At 51.8% G+C, this 22186-nt stretch overlaps 4 protein-coding genes across 6 annotated transcripts in view; all 4 read left to right on the top strand.

Moving 5' to 3' along the window:
* Positions 1–2665, top strand: part of Msp300 (Muscle-specific protein 300 kDa) — a 103727-nt gene extending 101062 nt beyond the window's left edge. For all 3 annotated transcript variants that reach the window (XM_078192031.1, XM_078192032.1, XM_078192033.1), the window contains 2 exons: positions 472–527; positions 1049–2665. In XM_078192031.1, the coding sequence (XP_078048157.1) occupies positions 472–527; positions 1049–1268 (276 nt within the window). In that variant the 3' untranslated portion in view covers positions 1269–2665. The remainder of the gene's footprint in view (positions 1–471; positions 528–1048) is intronic.
* Positions 2666–4556: 1891 nt separating this feature from the next.
* Positions 4557–5683, top strand: LOC144476246 (uncharacterized). Its single transcript, XM_078192947.1, is given in 3 exon segments — positions 4557–4878; positions 4984–5221; positions 5440–5683. Coding segments are annotated over 3 exon segments (798 nt in total). The 5' UTR covers positions 4557–4562.
* Positions 5684–8300: 2617 nt separating this feature from the next.
* Positions 8301–17341, top strand: LOC144476245 (uncharacterized). Its single transcript, XM_078192946.1, has 4 exons — positions 8301–9829; positions 12520–12672; positions 14680–15030; positions 15111–17341. Exons 1-4 carry the CDS (start codon positions 9227–9229, stop codon positions 15273–15275), a joined length of 1272 nt encoding a protein of 423 aa, XP_078049072.1. The 5' UTR covers positions 8301–9226; the 3' UTR covers positions 15276–17341.
* Positions 17342–17877: 536 nt separating this feature from the next.
* Positions 17878–22153, top strand: LOC144476548 (acylphosphatase-2). Its single transcript, XM_078193639.1, has 3 exons — positions 17878–18132; positions 19216–19342; positions 21469–22153. The coding sequence occupies exons 1-3, from the start codon at positions 18060–18062 to the stop codon at positions 21581–21583; spliced, it is 315 nt and encodes a 104-aa protein (XP_078049765.1). The 5' UTR covers positions 17878–18059; the 3' UTR covers positions 21584–22153.
* The last annotated feature ends 33 nt before the right edge of the window (positions 22154–22186 follow it).

The raw sequence follows: 22186 nt of genomic DNA, 5'->3' as shown, positions 1-22186 counted from the left end.
TTCTCAACCGTTGTTGCTACTCGGTGTAGACACGTATGCACCGCGTCGTAGAATCACGTTGAACGATTATCCGAACGCTGGTCACGGAAACCGATTAGTGTTTTCCCATTCGAAGATCGATTCCGCGTGCGTTCCGAACAGTTCGGAACCGGGGGACCGAGAGTTTTTTTACAGAATTTTGGCATCCGGGATAGATTCCTCTGTCCCCCCCCTAAATTCTAAATTCCATTGGACGCTCGACGTGTACCGCATAAACATCCGCAGTCCGTTAATTACGTTTGCTCCAGTTTCCACCGAGAATCGCAGAGAATCGTGTATTCCGCTGATCGTATATTGCGTTTCCGACCGTAAAACGGCCGAGATCGAAGTACGATTACACACGAGTTCTTTAGAATCGTTCCGTGGCCAGCCGCACCAGCATTCACACGCACAGTACCTTATTGTTTATGTTTTCTCTTTTACTTATTGTAGCTGCTCGACGAAGCTGCCTCTGGTACCGTACAGCCCCGCGCCGCATCTGGTACAGAGTATGTTGTACAATTTTATGTTTTTGGCTTTTTTCGGAGCAAGGTTTTCCGATGGAATCCTGCTTTTATCGTTTGCCGTTGGAACGATAAAAGCGCGTTGGAAGAAAACTAGAGCCCCAGAACATTGGAACACTTTGACCCGAGCAAAGTTTGACTGTTCCGGGTATACGTATATAGAAAATGTAGCTGCCGAATCAAGGTTTTGACATCGCTTCGATTCTCGATCGCGCCGTGAAATATTTTCCAAAAGATGGTAAACAAAAATATCTTTCCGTCGCTTTCGAAACAATTGAATGTAACTTGTAACCGGAGGGATAGAAACCGATTGAAAACTTGGAAGAAATCGCAGGGTCGTCGAACGTCGAGCAACGCGATACGATCCTCTCGAATCGTCGCAGAAAGTATCTTGGGTGATCTCGTTGCTCGAACTCGAACACCATTTCGATACGAGAACCGAACCGCCGTTTGTTCGGTCGGTTCGGGAAATTTATTCGATTAGCAAGGATTCTACCGTGTTTCAGTAACGACGGTGGCCACCTGACGGTATTGTCGCGAGGATACCGTTTCCTGGGCCGAGTGCTGCGCATCTCGTTGCCGATCCAGGCGCTGATGCTGGTAGTCCTCGGCATCGCTTCGCTGGTCCCGTCCGCCGAAGAAGACTACAGTTGTATGCTGTCGAACAACCTGGCGAGAAGCTTCACGCCAAGGCTCGTCTATCCGAACGGGCCGCCTCCGATCTAACGATGAGACGTCGCGATCTCGCGACTCCTACTTCAAGAAGTACCAAGACTCCCAAAAGTCGCGGGAAACGAAAACGCGAGACCGCGAGCGATCGGCGGGTATACCTACCTACTTGACTAGTCTGTCCGTTTCTCGAGAAATTCCGATCGTTCCTGAACAACTTCCAGAAGAACGAACGTCCTTCGGGGACATTCCTAGATAGAGACCGATTGCCGACGCGATCATCCGAGTCGACACCACCATCTCCTCGACGATGATTTTTAAAAGCGTGATATAGGACCGTTTGTAACTTATAATAAGCACGTAATACGGACCAAAGTTTTGCCTCTCTTGTTCTGTATAATTCGCGATCTCCCTGTCCGACGAGCATGTCTGCCAGCGGGCAAAAGATCCGCGACGCGACGACCTCCCGCAACTCGAGACGTGTTTCCGCTAGAGTGTTCCGGATTCCGTTCGCTCGACGTTCCATGTAACGTCGTCGTACACGCGATTATTCCACGCGTTCTAGATTCTTCCAATTTTCTTTTTCTGCGATTTTTCTTTCTCAATGTCTTTGGTTTCCGCGTCTCGACGCGACGACGCAGGTTTCTTTCTCGACAAGTCCAACGAAAGAAAGAACGCGAGGAAATTGCATGGAACGCGCGAAAAACGGTGACGATTTATTATTAATTATGTATCGCGCAAAGTCGCACTCGGGAGCATGTCTGTAGCCTATCCACGGGTTTCGTATTTTTGCTAGGAACGAAAACGAAAGAAACGATATCTTGTTCGACTTTATTTTTTATACCTTGCGTTTATATATGTATATAAACGATAGAGAAAATGCGCGAGAGTTAAGGGTAAGAGGAATGAAAGAGTGTGCGAGAGAGAAAGAGAGAGAGAGAGAGAGAGAGAGAGAGCAATTCGATGCGTAAATCGAAATACGAAAAACGTCCATTGATGATCATATTACATGTATGTAGATATATGTATACACCTGTGTATGTATATGTATATGTATGTATATCGACAAGGGTTGTTCTTCTTTGATTGATTTTCGGAGATCGGATATACTTGCTTACTTACTTACTTACTTACTTAAGGAGAAAAGACACGTGCGAGACGATTAACGAACAAAGATATTACCGATTAACGGACGCGGTGCTCTTTCCAAGCGAGAAACGACACCGTACACGCACAAAACAAGGATCACGACCATTACCATTCGTTCATTCGAGGTACAAAATAAACGACTGTATTTAACGACCCCGCTAGTTTCGCTTTCTAATTTATGGGTAATCTTGCTTGTTGCGCGATCGTATTTTAGTATTACGTATTTTTATAAGGACAGGGCTTGCAAAGAGCGGTGTACATCTGTCAATGTAATGTAATTCCAATAAAGTGAAACGTATACAAGATCGACTCGTTACACGGTAATCGACGTGCTGCTCCGGTGAAACGATTCAACCTTCCAGCACAGCTACGTAAAAGACGAATCGATGGACAAGGTAGGACCCAAGGGGCGTGCAAAGACAACCTCTTTCCTCCGATTTGAATTTCCATGCAAATGAATCGCATCCGATCCGTATGCTACGTATTCCATCGAACCGGTGATCCCTCGGCTTGGAATTGAAAATGGCGGCGATGCGGCCGCTGGACGAGATACCGGCCATCGTCCCGACCACGGAACGCACCGATTTCTTCTTCCACGTTAATCGCGATTTGACGTTTACGCGAAATATCGCGCACGCGTCCGTTCGCTTCTGTTTGAACAACGTTTAACGCGTTAGCACGTGGTGTAGCGTTTCGATGAAACGAAAACAGAGTCTGCACGGCGTAGACTACGCAAACTCTGCGATCCTGTTGCAAACAAACGCAAACTCCGTGTTAATAATGTCTGCGTATATACGTTGTCTCCAAGCGGCAATCTGCCGAAAAGATCCGCGTCGACGACGAAACTTTTGTGGGCCAAACCAGCTCTCCGCCATTATCTACCATGCCCTCGAGAGCCGAACAAAATGGCGTCCTGCAAACTCCTCCTGGGAGGAGCTTAACGGTTCTCGGTGTTTGCACGGAGTCGGACTTTGGCAAAAACGTCGACGAAAAGAAGAAGGATCTCGATCGTTTTTGCGTCGCGGATATCGAGGCTTCGAAAATTCTTTTAGCATTCGGACGGAAATCGCGATCACGGAAATCGGTGGTCGACGAGCTTCGCTTCTAAGGACAGGGAACAAACGTAAACACCCGAACGGTTTCCGAGTGGATTTAGACACTTGGACTTTAGACGCGATGGAAGACGCCCGGGTGCAATCGAGCTCGGGCGCCGCAATTAACGTTTATCAGTGGCGCCTGGGGCCAAGTTTCCGACCGATTGCGCCGCGAGTCCGAGTACGAAACAGATTTCGTTATTTGCGCTGCTTATCGACACCTCGAAATTCTCCGTCCAAGTTCGTTAAGCGTATGTGTATCATCGCGAATTTGGTTGCGCACCAACGTTTCCAGATATCGCGGCGTTAATTCGATTTGCCGAATGCTCGCGTTCCACGAAGTTTACGCCGATTTAACTGGTGGCCCGGACAACCTTGCGGATATTTGATCATCATCGCGGTCGTATGTGCGCAGCCAATTATCGTTTAACGATGGTGCGGCGACGGTTTGTTTGCTCGTCCAATTCCATGGTCGCGGGGAACTTTTCACCCGCAATATATATTTGATCGTCCGAATACGAGCAGCGTGGTTTTCTTTGCAAGGACCTCTCCGCTTGAATTCCGTCTACTTCCGATAAAATGCTTAACGGTGCTGCGTTCACATTAGCAGGAGTGATAAAGAATTATCGCGTTGCGACGACGTCGTCTACGACAACGACGACGACGACGACGCCGCGCACGTTTTATCCAGGTTCTTACAAAATCGTTCGAAACTGAGAAAGATTGTAACTTGGAACCTGAAATTTCCAAGGAAATCAACGATCCGGGATCGTTGGGACAATCCAAAGTATTGAATCTGGAATGTAAAAAGGGTGGAAGAGGACGGAGAACGGTCCTGCCGCAACGCGCAATGTCTGCCACGCGAACGAGAATAAAAAGCTGTTGGAGGCGCATCTGCGATAATCCGTCTGATTTCAATTGCAAACAATTGGTACGCGTACGTATGGAGATCGGATCCGACAAAGCCTCGTGGCCGGTTGCAACGGTCGCCGCGACCGAACAATCGGTTTTTGCGCAAGCGTCTCGTTCGCACCAGGCGATAACCACGCGCGAAAACGTTCGCGCTGCTTCGAGTAAGAGGATTTTGCGACGGTAACGACGGACTGTCATGGACAGGGGAATGTCTGCCGTGTGCCAGTCGACGGCCACTGGCTCTTCGATAGATCCGGTCCGATATCGCTGGATCGATAGCTCTTCCGATAGCATGTCGAATTCGAACGGAAGGAGGGCGAGGAGCTTGGACGATATCGTCGAAGCGTTTGGAAAGCCCGATCGGGGAGATGCCAAATTGTCGGAAGCATCGTCGTACGTCCATCTGTCCTGTCGGCAACTTTCCGTAACCGAGAAGGAAATCATCCAGTCTTCGGAGTCTGCGGATATAGGAGACGTCGATGCGGGGCAAGCTGTCCTCGAGCAATCGAATCTAACCGAATCGAATTTGGACGATGCTTTGGAAAAGAATTTTACGGTAAATTGTACGAGAACTTCTTCTAGCCACTTGTATCGTTCTTTGGCTGTCCTCAACGGTGCACACGTTTAGGCGAATAATAAGGTGGACACGATCCTTTTTGCGGACCCGGATCGCGAGGAAGACGAGGACGAGCACCCGCCTACGGACAATGACCGTAAGAACTGGGCCGAGAAATTTAAGAGCAACAAGAGACTTTTGTCGTGGATAGACGCGGCGTTTGCATTGTTGATCCTCGCTCCGTCTGTCGTTAGCTTCTGGTGGGGAATTTGGACCTTGATGGATCTGTACGTTGCATGGTGAGTCGAAAGTATTCACAAATTTCCCTCGATTTTTTGTTCGTGGCTCGTATACTCGGGGAAATTCTTTGGACTTTTCCACCGTTTACGAGTCCTCGTGCTCGCGCCGTCGACCGCTTCGCGAGAACGCAGGGAACGAATTTTTAGTTGATGAAACTCCACGGTCCATCCTCCCGTAACAATACGTCGCGCTCTAATTTTCGTCGACGCGTTCCAAGGTTTCCCCAACTGCTGACGTTCATCTTCGGCATTCTGATGCACACTGTGTTCGCGATTTTCAAGAAGCGGTTGCACGATCGCGCCTGCGCAAACCACGCATCGAGGAAGAAGAGCCGGCTCTGCAAAGCGCTTCTAAAAAGCCTGCAATTTTCGTACACGTACGTCTTCGGGGTCGCTTGCATCGCCCAATGGCGCGGCGGATGGTACATCTTCAACAACTACATCGGCACTCGGGTTTGGTAAGTCCGCAACGCCGCGCAACGTTCCGTTGCAATTTTATTATTTCATAGTCTTGCAACGCGCACAACTCGACCACTCAACTATATAATTGTAGCCGATTATTGTAGGTGGAAGAAAAATCGTTTCAAAGATCCTATACTATACGCAAAGATCATCCTGTCTAAGATGCGTGCGACAAAAATAGACGATAATCCTCTTTGTCGCTAACGTTAGGTGTGGTACGCGTTCGTTCGATTTCAATGTCGAGACGATGGCTGTTGGACAGCGCGCGTACTCGGGACGAACGAACGATCGCGCGAATACACAGGGTTTTCGATTCTGGTCGGATATTTTGTTGTTGCTATGAATTTCTTCCAGGGCAATCGTTGGCGCGTTTGCAACGGCGCTGACGAGCCTGGCGATACTGCGCTCCGTTCGGAACGTCATGGCAGTCCCCACGGTCGTTTTAGTCGACAAACTTGGCTTGATCTACCTTTTTCCAACGAGATACGAATCGGTAAGTTCCGTTTCATTCCCAGATGACCTTGCGCATTTTAATTATTTCGATCGAAACGCTCAGTCTCGCCTCTCGCCGTCGCAAAATCCCCGCGTTCTTCTCGAAGGCAAATATTTAACGTCGCGATCTATTTATACAAATACAAATACGTATACTTTCCTGCGACAGGCTTTATCGATCGGCGAGGCGTTACCGTCGACAGTTTACCGCACGAGCTACCATTACCGTGGAAGCGTACTCACATCGAAATAACGCATTTCCCAGTAAATAGTTGTTCGAGGTTTCTTTCGACCGTCAACTACCAGCACTGTTAAAACCGAAGTAATCGCTATCGGTAACCAGTCTCGGTGGGGAACGGCAACGCTAATTGCGGGTTAATCAAGCCGAATTCCAAGCTGTATATTCCAGAAACGTCTTCCTACCAACAATTACAGTTATCGGTTTATCGCAACATCGTTCGGCCAAGCTCGCGCGAAAAGCGAAAACTCTTTGGCGAACGTCGCGCTCTCTCGAAAATATTCGAACAAGGAACCGAGTCTCCAAGGTCAGCTTCTGCTTTTAAAATCCTGTCCTCTGAGCTTACCAGATCGATCGACGACGACGACGACGACGACGACGACGACGACGACGACGACGACGACGACTCGTGTTTGATGTTTCTTGGAAACAAAGGAGAAATCTCCGAAAGCTTCAACTTGGCGAGCCCTCTGGAAACAAAGTCGATGACAGAGGCCAAGACGAAGAGGTGCGAACGCGATCTAATGGACCGCCGCGCCGGAGTGATCGAGGTTGATTTTCGCGGGCGACGAAGCGCGTCGCGAAAAACAATTAACGGGTCAAGGTGAGAGAGGATCGTCGTAATCCAAGCTTGATTGGTGCACAAAAAGATGCCGATTAGCGACCAGTTCGGTGCGACAAAAGCCCGATGAAACGGCCGGACAGGAAACGCCACTCAGAAAAATGAGTCTCCAAGGTGGTTCGTCGCGCGGAGAAGAGTCCCTTCTACAACGCTATCTCGTTTCTTATCGATCTTGTTTGTCGGTGCTCCAAAGTCGTTAATCGATGGTCGCGTCGCCTATTTTGTTTACATCGAAATCGGTGAAATTGCGGAGCAGCCGGCCACCGCGGCATTTCGCAGCTCGCTGGATAGCGTCTTCCGCCGTCGTCCAAAAACCTTGCTCCGGCGGCGCACCGACCGCAAATTGATTCCGACGAAGCCTGACGATTGAATTTAGGTGTTTTCTTCTGTTCCATTGTCTCGCACAATGGCAGAAAGGGTTCCTGAGAAAGATTGAATCAACTACTCGGCCGGATCGGGGGCCCGCTCGACGAGCCATTACACTCGGTTACGAGTAAAGCTCGCGACAAGATGGTCGCGACGGAGGTCCACGGTAGACGCGTTTTACCAAAATTGACTCGTCTTCCAATCGTTTCGGTATATGCGAGTAGATACCCCGATCCGCGGAGAGGGTTTCCTCTTGCGAATAAAGCGAAGGTGTTTCCTCTCCGGTGTAAATAAAAGTAAATTGCGATTAGAATTTGAATTGGAAAAGTCCCAGGCCCGATCGTTGGATTCGTTTCGAAAGGAAAGCGCGTCCTCTCGCCTTGGTCGCCGTACTACTCGTTGACTCGAGGACTCTGTTAGCCGAACTTGGGGCGGCTGCTTGCCGACTCTCGTTGGAAGCTGTCTCGATTTCTGCGACGAATCCTCGATTGCGCGCAATCCGATCTCTGCAGCGTGCGAGCGCGCGGAAACGTCCAGCTGCTGGCACGTCGCTTTCTCGGGATCGTGGATCGTGGATCGAGCGGCGTTAGCGCGTAGCGTGGAGCGTGTAGCGTGGTGCGTGGCTGGTGGGTGTCGAAAGCTCGTCCCCGCGCCCGCACTCGTTAATCAAGCACGTACACGTAGGTTTACACGGGCGGGCACGTGTGTGGGTGGGGGTTCCGTCGACGAGATCGCGGAAGGAAGGGAAGAGAGCAGAGGCACCGTACTATTCTCTATGCCATGGCCCGTGTGATGGCCCGTGTGACGAAGCCGTTCATGATAATGCGATAGTGTTGGTCCGTGCTTAGCACTTGATAAAAGATAGCGGTGACTGAACAAATGCCAGTACTCACCCGCAGCCCGACCTGTCTGTCGGACGAGAGCCGCGTACTCGCCCCGTGTGCATCGGTGCACCATCTCGTCGCCGTCGCCGTCGCCGTCGCCGTCGCCGCAGATCCCCGGGAAACAGTGAGAGGAAAGGAACTGTCTCGGAATACCTCGAGATACCGATCATCCAGGATTCGAAGAAAAGATCCCGAGAGCAGAGCCGCTCGAAGCTACAACACCTGGAAGATGCACAGAGTGTGCGGGACTCGCGGCGCGATGTCGAGGTTATGGACCGTTCGAGGATGAGAATCGATCCGGCAAAGAGAATCCGCTGCTCGAAGTTTGCCGAGGATTCTGTAGAATCGAGGAGCTCTCCGCGAACGAGGTGCTCCAGGTAGGATGGTCGCAGAGGTCCGACGACAGTACTACTTCAAGAAGATTCGCTGCAAACGCTGATACCTTCCGCTGTCTCTCTTCCACCCCCCCCCCCCCCTCCCTCGCTCTCACTCTCTCTCTTGTTCTCGCTTTCTGATTCTCGTTGCAATCCGACGAGAGACGCGCAAAGATCGAGACCGGAACAATGTTGATCCACGCGATGGATGAAGAGACGTTGCGCGAGCCGTGGCCGAGGATTTCTCAAGCACCTTGAACACCGGAAAAGTCGTCTGGGGCAAAGGCCGCTTCTCAACAGGGGTCGAAGGAAGAATACTCGACGAGCGGGATCGCTGGGAGCGTGGCGCGTGCACGCGTAGAAACGGATCATCGGGAATCGGGAGCAACGGGTTAGGTTGGAACAGAAGGAGAGAGAGAGGGAGAGAGAGAGAGAGAGAGAGAGAGAAAGGGGGGAGGGATAGAGGGAGAGGGAGAGGGAGGGAGCGAGAGGATGCCCTGTCGGCGGTGTTCCCTCGAAGGGACCCACCTGCCCGAGAGCGCTAGAGCGAGGTATTCGCGATGAACGATGAGCTGCGGCGGTGCGTCTAAGCTCGATCGAGATCGTCGTGATCGGATGAGAATGGTCGAGTTACGCGGCGGCACCGGGATGACGAGCGGTCTGAGCGGTCGTTCGTCGAGCCGGCTCCATTACGCGATACTGACAATCTTGGACACGGTGTTCTCGGTGGCCGTGGCCGCTCCCGCGGTGGTCGGCTACTGGCGAGGCACCTGGGGGCTGAGCAACTTCTACGTCTACCCCGAGGACCCTGTGCTGAGCAGCCTGACCTCGATCGTGATCGGGTTCGTCGGCCTGTTCGCGTTCAACGTCTCCCAGAACTTTCTGAACGATTTGCTGCACCCGGATAAGCACCGGCTCTCCTATTACCTCGGATCCAGGCTGTACACGGCCGTGTTCGGGTTCTGCTGCGTGAACGCGTGGCGCGGCGCGTGGCAGGCCCTCGACCTCTACACCGAACTCACCCCCAGCACCGTGTTCGCCACCACGGCCGTCAGTCTGCTCGCCCTCGCGATCATGCGAGCCGTCAGGAACATATCCGCGCCGCCGTCCACTCTCTGTCTGGACTCCGTTTCCGGATACTTCGACGTACCGACCATGTTCCGCGTGAACGTAAGTAGAGAGCGTCCATCGTCGCGACGCGGCCGTTGAAGTTGAAGATCGCGTTTTTACTCAGAGAAAAGAACGCATCCGTTGCCTGTCGTTCCCTGTCCCAATCTCGAGCAACTTTTCTCAAGGTCGGGGGAGCACCCTCGTCGACCAACCAACCAACCTCGCGCGTTCGCGTTGCTCGGACAAAAATTCTTCGGACGGTCGTCGACGCTGGAAATTTTAGCAAAAGGTCGCGCGACGCGCTCGATAGAAAAATTCGGCGCATCCCGCGACGCGTAGTCGACCGAACACGTAGTCGGCCGATATCGGTCGTTTGGAATTTACGACGCGGTCGTGCCCGCGTACAGAGATTGCGGAAAATTTTCTACCCCTTCGGCGATAACGCCGTGTTGTGTACCCTTTGTATCTTGATCGGTCATCCTCGCAACATCTTTCGCGATTCCACTGCTCACCGTCGCCAAAGAACGCGCCGCGATCGGGCCCGTGAACCGCGCGAAACGGAACAAAGGAATCGCGCGATCTACGGAAAACAGGTTGAAACGCGACAAACGGAGACTCGACGATTTTCGATTTTCGATTTTCGATTTTCGGAAAACGACCGAAGAATCCGATCGGTCGCGGCGGGCACGATCGGAAGAAGGGTAGATGTTAAGTAGGAAACGTAACAGCTTAGACGGTGCATTTCGACTCATCGCCGCGCATTGCACGTTGCACGATGCACGTTGCACAGTGCATGCGGTGGCATCGATGTGCCCAAGGTATAAGCGCAGTTTCCGGCTGTCTCTCCCGACTCCCAACTCCCGCGACCCGTTCCGACCCGACCCGACGCGACCCGACTCGACCTGTCTAACGGTATCGCGTTCGTGCAGTTTGCACACGCACGAGCCCAGCTTCCAGCCGTCGACCGCCAGCTGCAGGATGCAGACGCCGTCAAATTCTGATGAAACTGTCGGGTCGGCGCGCGCTTTCTCTTCGTCGGCAAACGCGTCATCCGTTTTCGACGACGGCAGGTTTCGGGGATCTCGGCCCCGTTTCCGGCCACGAGCAGTCGCGCGCGTCGCTCTCCGTCGAACGGCGAACCAACCTCCTTTGACATTGAACTTTTCCTATTACGTATCTTGACCTTAAAAGCTTATACGCCTAATTGACTCTCTTTCAACCTCAATTCTCTTTCATAATAATCTCACCTTGAAGTCCGACGGTCGCGCGTTTCCTCGATGGGTCTTGGCGCGAAACTCCTTTCACGCCCAATCGCGTCGACGTCGTCTTTCTCGATTATCGAATGCTCGCGAACGTTGCAAATTTTTCGCAATCCGTTCGGAAGCGATCCGCGCATTCTCCGAGCGTACGCAAGACGAGCGCGAGATTCGGCCCGGCTGCGTCGAAGCAAAACTGTGGACGGAAAAGCGTCGTCGCATTGTTGAAAGTTTTTCGATCAGAGTTGATTTTGCGAGAGGCACACACGCCGTTGTCTCTTCCCGAGGTATACATACATCCTCGAAATATCCCGTTCGACGTTCGCTGCGAAATTAACGGAGACAGTGGAACGAATCTTGACTTAATTATCGTCAGTTGAGTCCTCTGTGTCAGTTAAAAATCGAGGACAGAAGGGTGCAAAGTAATCGGGCGGTGCACGCAGACTGCAGACGCGGGTTTGCCTCGCAAACTATGCGTCCCGCGACAATCTACCGGAAGATCCTTCGGGGATCGATTTCGCTGTTTCGCGATAGTATCGTGACTGCGTTCGTCGGACCGCCGTCGAATCGTCGAGTTGTCGAAAATTGGCGAATCGGAAGTGTATTTCGGTCGATCGAAGTTTGCGGCGGTCGTCGCGTTGCGCGCCGCTCCAACCAATATCCAGCATCGCGGAATATTTCTCGGAATTTGTCTCGCGACGGTCGTTCGCGAACAGTTTTCTTTCGGAATATTCGCTCCCAGCGACGACGCGATGTCGTCGCAACGATAGCCGCGCGTATATCCCCTTCGACGCGCCAGCAATTTGTCGTTCGATGAATCGCTGGATTTAGGGAAGCGTGAGTCGAGCGATCGCGCGAAAACCGATTATTCGTGCACCATCGATGTACGCAGGCTGATGGCGCGATGACAACCTTACCATTAAGATTAACCCTAGCATTAGCATTAGGATTAGCATTAGCATTAGCATTAGCATTAGCATCGGCATTATCATTGTCGTTGTCGTTGTCGTTGTCGTTGTCGTTATTAGCTGCAATCTACTCGTGGCAATTTCGTCGACGGTGCCGACGAGTCGAATCGGCCTTTTCGGTGGAGCGATTTCAAGGACGGAGAGATTCGGTCGGACGCGGTCGACGTCGCGATATCGTTGACAATGCCGATCTTTGCGCGATCGAAACTGCCAGGAGGTGTCTCGAGGATTCCGGATAAATGCTCCGGATACCGAATTCGAGGCGAGCGACACAATTTATTATTCGAGCATCGTGCGGAACTCGCGTGCCAGGGATGAACATTCGTGATTTCGGATCGAGTTTGTCGCTGTCCGATTCGCGCGGAATCGTTCGGAACCAATTACTAGCGTTCCCCGTACAAATAATGTCCCGCATAGTGTGCGAACGCTTATCATAGTTCTCGAGTCTCCGCGCAAATATTGCCCGAGTCCTCGGCGGCCACGGCGCGGATCGAGCTTATCTATCGTTTATGTTGTTTGTTTGCAGAACACGAGAGACTGGTCGTTGTACTTGCTGGATTGCGCGTTCAGCGTTGGCGTCGTTGGTACCCTGGTCGTGTTCGTGTGGAGGGGTGTTTGGATACTCGTCGATATCTATCTGTTCCCGGACGATCCAGAGTACTCGGCGATCGGATCCCTCGTAAGTCGGAACCGAATTGCTTCGCAACAGATTTGCAAAGAAATTCGAATTGCAAGTCGAATCGGCTATACGTACACGTGTATACATGTATGCACATATACACGCATGGACCCCGCGGAAATTCCATAATTGTCCGATCGGTTCACGAGTCGATTGTAGACGCGCGCCTAGACGCGATCTCGCGGAGTTACGTGTCGGCAGGTACAGTCTAGAAACGAACCGGTAGAAACTGAAGACGACGAAGGAGATTGATCGATGCGAGTAAAACGGGCGCGAGACGCGAGACGCGAGACGCGAGACGCGAGGCGAGAACGGTCGAAGCAGAATCGATGAACGCGTGTCGTCGGGTGTCATTAGCAATCACGTGTTGAACGACATTTTGAAACGTGCCACCTACGCGCTGCGCGCGAGCGGCACGCTGTTGGTCCGATTGTATAATTGAATATTCGCCAATTGCATGATTGCGAGGGCACATGACAAAACTGTTGATCTCTCTGTGTTCGCGCGTGTGCGCTCGTGTGCGCTCGTGTGCGAGAGACGTTATTGCAGCCCGCGTTTACTTGGCTGAATGCGATGCAATGCGGTGCGGTCAATGCGGAGAACGCGGTCAACGAGAGGATTTGTTTAATTTTTCAATAATGACGATCGTTGATTCTCCGAGCCGGCCAGTTTGCCGGCATTAGCATTGTTCCTGTCCGGCGCGGCCTGTTCTATTCGAAATCACGGTGGACCGTCTGCCGCCGCCGCCGCCGCCGTCACTCTCTCCTGTTCGTCGACGAGTCGACGACCGACGAGCAGGATCGCTTCCGAAATGATTCGCGAATCGTCCGAGTCGGATAACGATCGTCGGATTGTTGCCGTCGCTGATCGACGAGCCTCAGGAAAATAGAATCCTCCTCCGTGTTGTTTGCCACGAGTCCTCGCTGTACCGAAATTGTGGACTCGGCGATGACACACAGAGAGAGAGAGAGAGAGAGAGAGAGAGAGAGAGAGAGAGAGAAAGAAAGAAAGAGAGAGAGAGAGAAAGAGAAAGAGAGACCGGTCGTGTTTACCGGTGATTCCGCGGCCTAGCTGCGGCGCGACTGCGGCGCTTAATTGCAAAATGACGGCGGATCGGCGCCAGGTAGCCGGCTCGTTGTCAGACAATAACAACAACGTTCCGGTAAGCGATGTCAGCGCGGCGTCGGCCGCGTCGGCCGCGTCGGCCGCGTCGGCCGCGTGATCTCGCGATCGTCGATACCACAATGATCGACGACCGATCGAAATCACCGTTTCAGACACCGCCACCGGCTGCATCGGAGTCATGTTCGTCTCAGCCACAGCGTTCCGAGCTTCGATAAAGAAAAACCTGCTGGGGAAACCCGTAAACAAAATTTCGTGGCGCCAGACTGCTTCGCGGCCAGACGGAAGCGAATTATCGCGATCGAGTCGAGCGCCGTATTTTACCTTCGTCTCTTGCACCAGCTTGAATTAGACGCGACGATCGAGCAGGCCGGTTTCTTCTAAGGTGGTCGATACTTTTTTCGGTTCGACAACGTTTCGTGGATTATCGAGAGTCGCAGTCTTCTTACCGTTCGACGTCGCGAATCCGTTTCTTTTCGAAATCGATGCAACGCGACGATCGTCGAGGATCCAAAGAATCGTGCCCCTTATCGGATACCGTTAGCATCGACAAAAGAGTCGACGAGTCGACGTGGAAGCGTTCGCGATAACGGGTATTATTGTTATTCCTAAACGGTCGAGCTTGCATCTCCTGCATAAATAAAAGTGTGACAAATTTGCGAAGGCTAACTTCGTAAAAAGTCCAACGCGTCCGCTCGACGGCGAAATGGCAGCGATTTCGTTGAATCTAAGAGGGGGTGTGTGGTGTCGACGGTGGCCAGCTAAATCGGTCGCCGAACCGAAAGGAACCGGGCCATCCGCGATCGTTGGATCCGACGCGACACCGCGATCGATATAAATCGGATTCTGCGAACGCGTCCTAACGATTGGCACGTTGAATTACAGGCCATCGGGTACGTGATCGTGACGGTGACGTACTGTCTGCAGCCACTGATGAAATACGTGTGCGGCCGTCTTCGGGGTCTCGCGCGGCTAATCGCCGCGGACGGTTTTCTTTTGCTGAGCTTCCTGGGCACGGTGAACGTGTGGCGCGCCATTTGGAACCTGCTCGACCTCTGGTTGATCCCGAGCAATCTGGAGCTTTCCTGCTGGATCACCCACGTCGGCTGTTTCGTTTTCCTGGTGCTGCTCAATTGCAGCAACTCGATCCTCGTCCGAGGCGTCTACATCGACGCCGAGGGTGAGGACGGCAAGTGCGTCGCGTTCTCCTGCCACTATCTTCGATTGTTCTTCAAGGTAGGTTCCTCGACGATCCCTCTTACTAGAATAATTCTCGCGGCGTTGTCACGATTCGAACGAAACGCGTCTGTCGGCAGGTCGAACGCGAAAAGAAGGAGGCTCGGCGACGAAATCTGCTGGTGGCGTCCAAGGACCTTCGGCCCCGGCCCGAGGGCAACGCGAAGGACACCGAGAACGGGGCTCTCCTGTCGAACAACGCACCCACGACCATCTTGCCGGCGAATCCCGAATCTCTGGTGTAAGAGCAGCGAGGAAACGCCCGCGCGTTTCGTCGACCGGTTCCGAAACGAACGAGTTCGCGGAACATAAACGGAATGTCGTATTCCAGGAGGCAAAGGAGAGACGTTTAATCGAGTTTGTGCCCGATCAGTGGTTGTTGGTTGGTTGGTTGGTGAAGCGGTGAACCGACGCGAACACAGCGACGGTCGTGTTCGAAAGAAGGACGAGCGAAAGTAAGACGAGAGCGGGGATCCCGTTTGCTCGGGAAGCAGCTGGTTCGGCACCCCGGGGGCAATCGGAGGACGGTCTCCCTGCCGGCGCGAACATGGGCGCGGCCTCGTCCGTGGGCGTGGCCAGGATCGAGGCCAGGGTCGGTGTCCCACGGAGCAATCCCGTAACATCGGACAGTCGGTTAGGCGATTGTATCAAGTAGCGAGATAGGCGCGTAGATCGACAGATAGATCGTAGACGGACGACCGGATAGATGAGAACGGATTAGGTAAGCGAGCGATCGGACGACCCGGATGGGCCGACGCGTCGGATTCGACCGACGATCACGACCGACGATCACGTCTTTTCTCTCGAGGAGAGAAAAAAGAGAGACCGGGAACGAGGACGTCCGTACAGCGTCAGCCCCCCCCATCCTTTTTAATTCGGTCGTGCAGTGGCACGGGGCGGGTGCATCGTCCGCCACGGCGAAGGAACTCGGAGAGAGCCGCCTCCTCCTCCTCCTCGAAGATAACGACAAGTCGAGTCTCCGATCTGAATACGATCCAAGTACTGTAGACGTTTTCACAGCGTTCGAATCGTTTACTGGATTCTCATTTTAATCGGGAGGAATTGTATCTCTGCAAGCTCGTCGATGGGTTCCTACGACTTTGAGAGAAGAACGATTTTCTGCGAGGATGCTGCGCCAGCTTTTGCCAATCGTTCGAAATTTAGGATGGCGTTGTAACGGTGTAATCTACGTACGACTGCCAACTTTAAGAATTTTGTAAAAATTTCGCTGTGGAAACGGTCGTCTAGTTGGAAGAGAGACAACTCTCGCGAACACAGATCGCGCGCGCGAGAGAGAGAGAGAGAGAGAGAGAGAGAGAGAGAGAGAGAGAGAGAGAAAGAGCATCGTTTCCGTTCCTGGCGACGCGACGGACCCGACACCCTATACGCAGAATCGCGAACGCGTTCGCGTTCGGCTCTCGCGAATCCGTCAATCGATGTAGAAGAAACGTCGCCGCGACTCGGATCCCGTCGGATTCCTAGTCGTCGATCGGTGCCGGGCATCTTCGGCAGTTACCCGACGTCGACGGATCCGTCGAGATCGGACTTTTCCGAGCGAATCGCGACCGCGATCCTAGCGCTAGATGAGACCTTGACGATGACAATGGTAATAGAATCGACGCGATCGTTATAAATAGGTTATAACCTTCTCCCCCGCATCCTGTACACCCTGCGGATTTCGCTCTTGTGCATCAATTACGACGTCATGGCGTACTAATAATTAATTAACTGGAATAATGACGGGACAATGGGCGGCCGGGCGCGTCGATGGGAAGTGGTTAGTTCGACGATAAGCGACCTGCCCTCCTGGCCTACATTTAATATTTTCACAATGGACAATGCCGCGAGCCGTGGACGGAGCCGTCGGGTCTCGTTTCTGTCCCCGACCCCGACCCCGACCCCGACACCGACCCCGTCACCATCCCCGTCCCTGTCCCTGTCCCTGTCCCTGTCCTCGTCCTCGTCCTCGTCCGAAAAAACGGATTCGCGCGCGACCGGCGATCCATCGCCCTCCGTGGATCGACGAAGATCGATGGAACTCGGTGAAAGATGTTGCTCGATCGCGCCAACGACCGATCGGTATTTAGTTGTTAGCGTCGGTACCGATCTCTCGAGTCGACGTTCTCGAGGACGCTGTCCGTCGAATCGAAACGGAGGATGCGCGCGTACGCGTACCGCCCGAGCGAGCGAGCGAGCGAGCGAGCACACGGTACGCGGAGTGTTTGTAACCGAGAGAGGAGCGGTCGTGCGTATATTTATAGGCTCGCGTATGCCACTGTTTATCCGGAATATTGATTCGAATAATAAAAAACAGAAGAAACGATCCGGTCCACCAGATTTTTACTTGATCACATCCGCACCACTTTCATCACCGCCAAACTTTGATAGGAAATATGTAATAACTTTTCTCCGCCTTTGGTCCTGAAAACCCGCATCCAGTTCGAATTTATTCTTCGAATCGAGACAAACGCAACCGTAGCTTCGCGAATATTTTCTCTATGGTAGATTCGGTCCTTCGAGGATCTTTAAAAGAAGAAGCGACGCTCGATCGCCCCCATAGCATTTGTGATCCTAGCGAACTGCGAATTTCGAATTCCGTGGAAAGGGTTGGAATGTGTTGGATCCGACGGAGGAGGAACGATCGATTCTCGATCGATCGCAATTGGATTTTCTTACTGGGAGTGTGGGGCGTCTATTTGAAGCGTCGTCGCCGATGGCATCGACGTCGCCGACGCCGACGCCGACGCCGACGCCGACACCACCGTGTCGTGGTGCAATGCCGAGAGCCAGCGTCGCGACGCGGCGACGGGTCGCATCACAGGGAAAGGTGAAGTGCCGCGAGTCGAGGCGTTCAGAGTACTAGAAGAGGAGCCGCGGCCAACAGTCTCTCTATGCTGACCGCGTATACGCGACGTTTCGAACTTTCGGCAGTTCACGAAGAACCAAAGTTTCTCGGGTGACCCTAGAATCGCGCGCGCGCACGAACGCCCCCCCCCCCCCCGGAACTTGTACCCTTCGCTACAGACGAAATGGCTGCGGACGATCCCCTCCGGAACGAGCCACTGGTCTCCGTCGAGTTCGAGGTGTTTGGCAAGGTGCAGGGTAAGGCTCGGACAACGACAAACTCTTCCTGAAAGATCGTAATCTCGGCTTCGGTGAATCGCGTTCTAGCGTTTAACCTGACATAACCGCCCTCGGATCTCGTTCATCGACCGAAACCTACCATTTCGTCTTTGTTACGGTAGCGCGCTGTCCTGGTCGATGAGATCGTCGAGATCGCGAAGGGGGCAGTTTTTTACCCGTTTCAAAATATTTTCTGGATAATTGTCGTGCGATCGATAACGCTCGTAGTAACGTGAGTTACTAGAGGGTTTTCGAAACGAAACCGTGATACGGCACGCGGCACGCGCGATGCGCGCCAATCGGACCGCGTGCTATGCGCGAAGCGACCCGCGATTCTACGCAAACTACGACTTTGAAAGCACGGCAAACCACGGAGCTTCTCATTTTTTCGTTTCGTCGGACAGATCCGATCGAGGGACGTTCGGTTTCGTTAGGAGAATGCGTTCCCGGTGACAGCTTCTTGCCGGGAAAGTCACGGCAAAGTGCAAAATCTCGTTTGTTACGGCGCTTAAACGTTACGCCAGGGAGATTACGAGAGAACAAACTTGAGAATCTTGTATTATACGATGGTATCGTATCGTAACGATTCGGTTATTTCATCGAGGAAAATTGCCTCGTTGCGCGTTCGACGAAAGAATCTAGCGGTGACCGTAAAATTGCCGGGCCGTTCCGGTTACGTTTACGGCCGATTCAAATTAAGAACGAACCACGAGCAATTCAGGCCCGCCGTCGTTCGGAGATCATTTTTCTTAGAAAATCCTGTAATGCGTCAGTTTTCGACAACTGTCTAGAGAATTGCTACGTTTCTTCGAATGGACGCGAAACAATCGAATAGATCCCTTCTATCTAACTACTAACTAGCCAAAGTCGTGGAAAACTATTAAAGAAAGAAACGGCAGCTGTCCGACAATGTTTACCCGTATTATTTTACGATAATGCGAACTCGTCGGTTGTTATTTCTTGATTCTGTAGAACGTTGTTTGGTCGCAAGCCGTTTAAACGAGGCGTTTCGTTTTCCATTACCATTAACCTTAACCAACCCTAATGACTAATTCTTCGCAGGTGTCTACTTTCCAAAGTACGTGAGGGATATATGCTTGCAGCTAGGAATCTGCGGCTGGGTAAAGAACAGCAAGACCGGCACGATCCTTGGGAAAATGCAGGGGCCACGGGCGTACGTCGATCAGATGTGAGTTTCGTTGCGTTATCGATGTTGCGGATAACGGTCCGCGTCCGCGAGATGTGCCGGGCGTCGAACCGCAAACAAAATGAAACACCGTTTTTATTGAAATTTTATCTGTCTGCGATCGTCGAGAGAAGCACAGATAACGAGGAGGCAAACTCGCGCGTACCATCCGAGAGAGTTTGCGTTTCCGTTGACCTTTTCGGATTTCCTCCAACCTCCAACCTCCAACCTGCGAGAGTCACGATCGCATCGTCGCTTCGTTCGATCGGTAATTTTCGTCCAGAGGATCACGCTCGTTTCTCCAACAGACAGAACTTTGCTGAGACGTTCCATTCGAATTTATAAGGGCTAAGGGATCTAATGGATGAGCGGTTCGAAATCGCATTCCGTGGGAGGATTTCCAGGGAACGAGTCACACCCGCGGAGGATGCTGCTGAATCCGTGAATCCGTGAATCCGTGACACGCGCGTGCCACACCACTGTTCGCTCGAGCCTACGGATTCTCGGGTCTCCTTTAAAAATCGCCTGACCTTAGCCGTAAATTGCCGAGTAACGGCCATTAGCTAGTTGGGCCCGACTTTAATAATGATTCTAATGAAATAATGGCACGGACCGCGTTCTCTCTTTCCTTCGCGGGTTGACGTCGAATCGCGTGTACGCGTCACGGACGCGACCGCGAACACCGATATTCAATTTTTCGACCGATAGCTACGCGATTTTCTACGGAAACAAATAGCGCGCGCGTTTTCCGTTCGAAATCGAAATAGAGCACCTCTTCTGGTAATAATCAGAGGAATAATCGCAACAAGAGAGACAATTTATTATCCCGGACACCCGACGAGAGCAGAGACGGTCGTAAACAGTGTTTACGGCTGCGGTGAACCGCGTACACGCGGACAAGTCAATGATAAATTAGAAAGCGTCGCGACGTCCAAAAGGTCGGTTTCGCGGTCGGATTTGCACCGCCGTTCGTGAACCTGATGTTGAAGAAAATAGCTCGGTCGAGGACAAAACGTCGGTTTCTGGCTTCCCCCCAAAAGAGAAATCAAACAAACCACCGTATATATTTATTTATTTGTCTGCAAAGTTTTCTGCTCCGAGATGATCGACGCGATTCTCTTCGGCCGTCTTTCAAAATTTCCCAACGGATTTCTAATCTATCGATCGTCGGTTCTTTTCTTTCGATACCTTTTCTCTGTCGCTGGCTCTGCGCGCTCGGTGTAATCGAAGAATTCGTTGCGTTCGTATTAGTAGCCATGACACTTCTTCGAAGAAATTCTGCGCGAATGAAGCGTGCCGCGCCGTTCTCGCGCGTAAACGTTTAGGAAGCTTAACGTCGACAGAGTTTGCAACGATTTCGGGGAAGGTCCGAGCAAAATTGACCAAGATAAAATTGACTAAGAACCAGTCCGGATCGGTATTGTTGTCACGGGACAGCTGATCGACTTTGAAGATCCTACTTCGATAGAGCCGCTTAAAATATCTGAACTCGGTCTGATTAACCGCTAATTATAATTGTGCGGTGCATGCGAGAAGCGGTGCGCTGTCGCAGACAAGGCGCGCATGCAACTCACACGCACAACCGATTGTTACATATTTGGCGAGTGGATGACTTTTGCATGACCGTCGATTGGCGGAGAAACAACGCTCGAACAAAGTGACCCAGATAATCATCTCGCTGACCTCGCTTCGCATAGATTCAGGGTTCCGCGTTAGAGAGTGTGCCTACTCCGCCTCGATTCGGACAACGAGAGCCGCCGCGGTATCGATGCGCGCTTCTCTTTCGTCTTCGGCGCGAAATCATTTTTCTCGCGATTTCCTACGAGAATACACGGCGGTCTTGAGCGCACCGGTACACGAAGTGGTATTTCGGTTGAACGGATTATTTGTTGGCGGTGGTTTGATAGATCTTTCGAGAGTCAAAGATAAATCGAGGACGTCTCGATTCTTTGATACTATTGCTTAATAGGGGAAATGATTGGGCTGCTTTCGCGTACATACTACGCGGCCGTTAAAAAGCCTAACGGCAGGCTTGGATAGTCTACTTATAAAATTAACTTTTATAATCGAACGAGCAACTCCCGATTATGTATGGCTAAACGGCTAAACACCGACATTCTTCGTTCCAGGACGCAATGGCTAACAAACGTGGGAAGTCCTGGCAGTGAGATCGATCGCTGCGATTTCGCCAACTGGGAAAGTGTGAGCAGGCAACAGTACAAAGGATTCGCCATACGGTTTTAACAGGGAATCGATCATACGTTGATCCGCTTCAATTCTTTAAAAATATCCTATCGCGTAAGAGGATGTCGGAGACGGAAACATTTCGCGAAAATCCGGAAAAAATCTACCTTTCCAACAAGACAGCGACGCTTCTCCCGCGTCAGATTTAATGATAGATATTTTGTGACAGTGTAAGTAATACCCCCCCCCCCCCCCTCCCCCAAAAAAAGCTCTGTTCTACATGAAACCGATGTTCTTGGTAGCGTGCCTTCGGTTAACGAACATAGACGGTTAAGATTGACCCTTTCCGGACGAGAATTCTTTCAAATATCAGAAATATTTTTCTCAAAAATTAAAAAAACATCAAAGTCTTAAATACTAGAGAAAAAATCTGTTCCAGTCTGTTTTCTATATAATTAATCGTTTGCAAACTTAGGAATTAGATGCATACTCACATGTATACGATGAAACTAAGTTAATATATTAGTATACGCAAACGTTATAAAACGCGTTAAACGGACATATTAATTCTCATAATAGATGGATGATCCGCGTAACGGCCGATCGACATCGTATAATAAATATTTTGATCGACGAAATGATCGTGCTACGCGGTTCATCCTG

This window comes from Augochlora pura, chromosome 10 (genome assembly GCF_028453695.1).
Source record: "Augochlora pura isolate Apur16 chromosome 10, APUR_v2.2.1, whole genome shotgun sequence".
NCBI classification, from domain to species: Eukaryota; Metazoa; Arthropoda; class Insecta; order Hymenoptera; family Halictidae; genus Augochlora; species Augochlora pura.
Note: the sequence above shows the minus strand (reverse complement) of the source record. Positions and strands in the feature narration are given on the sequence as shown.

Excerpts from the sequence above, each read along its gene's own strand:
- LOC144476245 (XM_078192946.1), top strand. The coding sequence starts at position 9,227 with ATGAGCTGCGGCGGTGCGTCTAAGCTCGATCGAGATCGTCGTGATCGG. Across the intron at positions 9,830-12,519 it reads CGACCATGTTCCGCGTGAAC|AACACGAGAGACTGGTCGTT; the intron begins GTAAGTAGAGAG and ends GTTTGTTTGCAG. Across the intron at positions 15,031-15,110 it reads ATCTTCGATTGTTCTTCAAG|GTCGAACGCGAAAAGAAGGA; the intron begins GTAGGTTCCTCG and ends GTCTGTCGGCAG.
- LOC144476548 (XM_078193639.1), top strand. The coding sequence starts at position 18,060 with ATGGCTGCGGACGATCCCCTCCGGAACGAGCCACTGGTCTCCGTCGAG. Across the intron at positions 18,133-19,215 it reads GGTGTTTGGCAAGGTGCAGG|GTGTCTACTTTCCAAAGTAC; the intron begins GTAAGGCTCGGA and ends AATTCTTCGCAG. Across the intron at positions 19,343-21,468 it reads CGGGCGTACGTCGATCAGAT|GACGCAATGGCTAACAAACG; the intron begins GTGAGTTTCGTT and ends TCTTCGTTCCAG.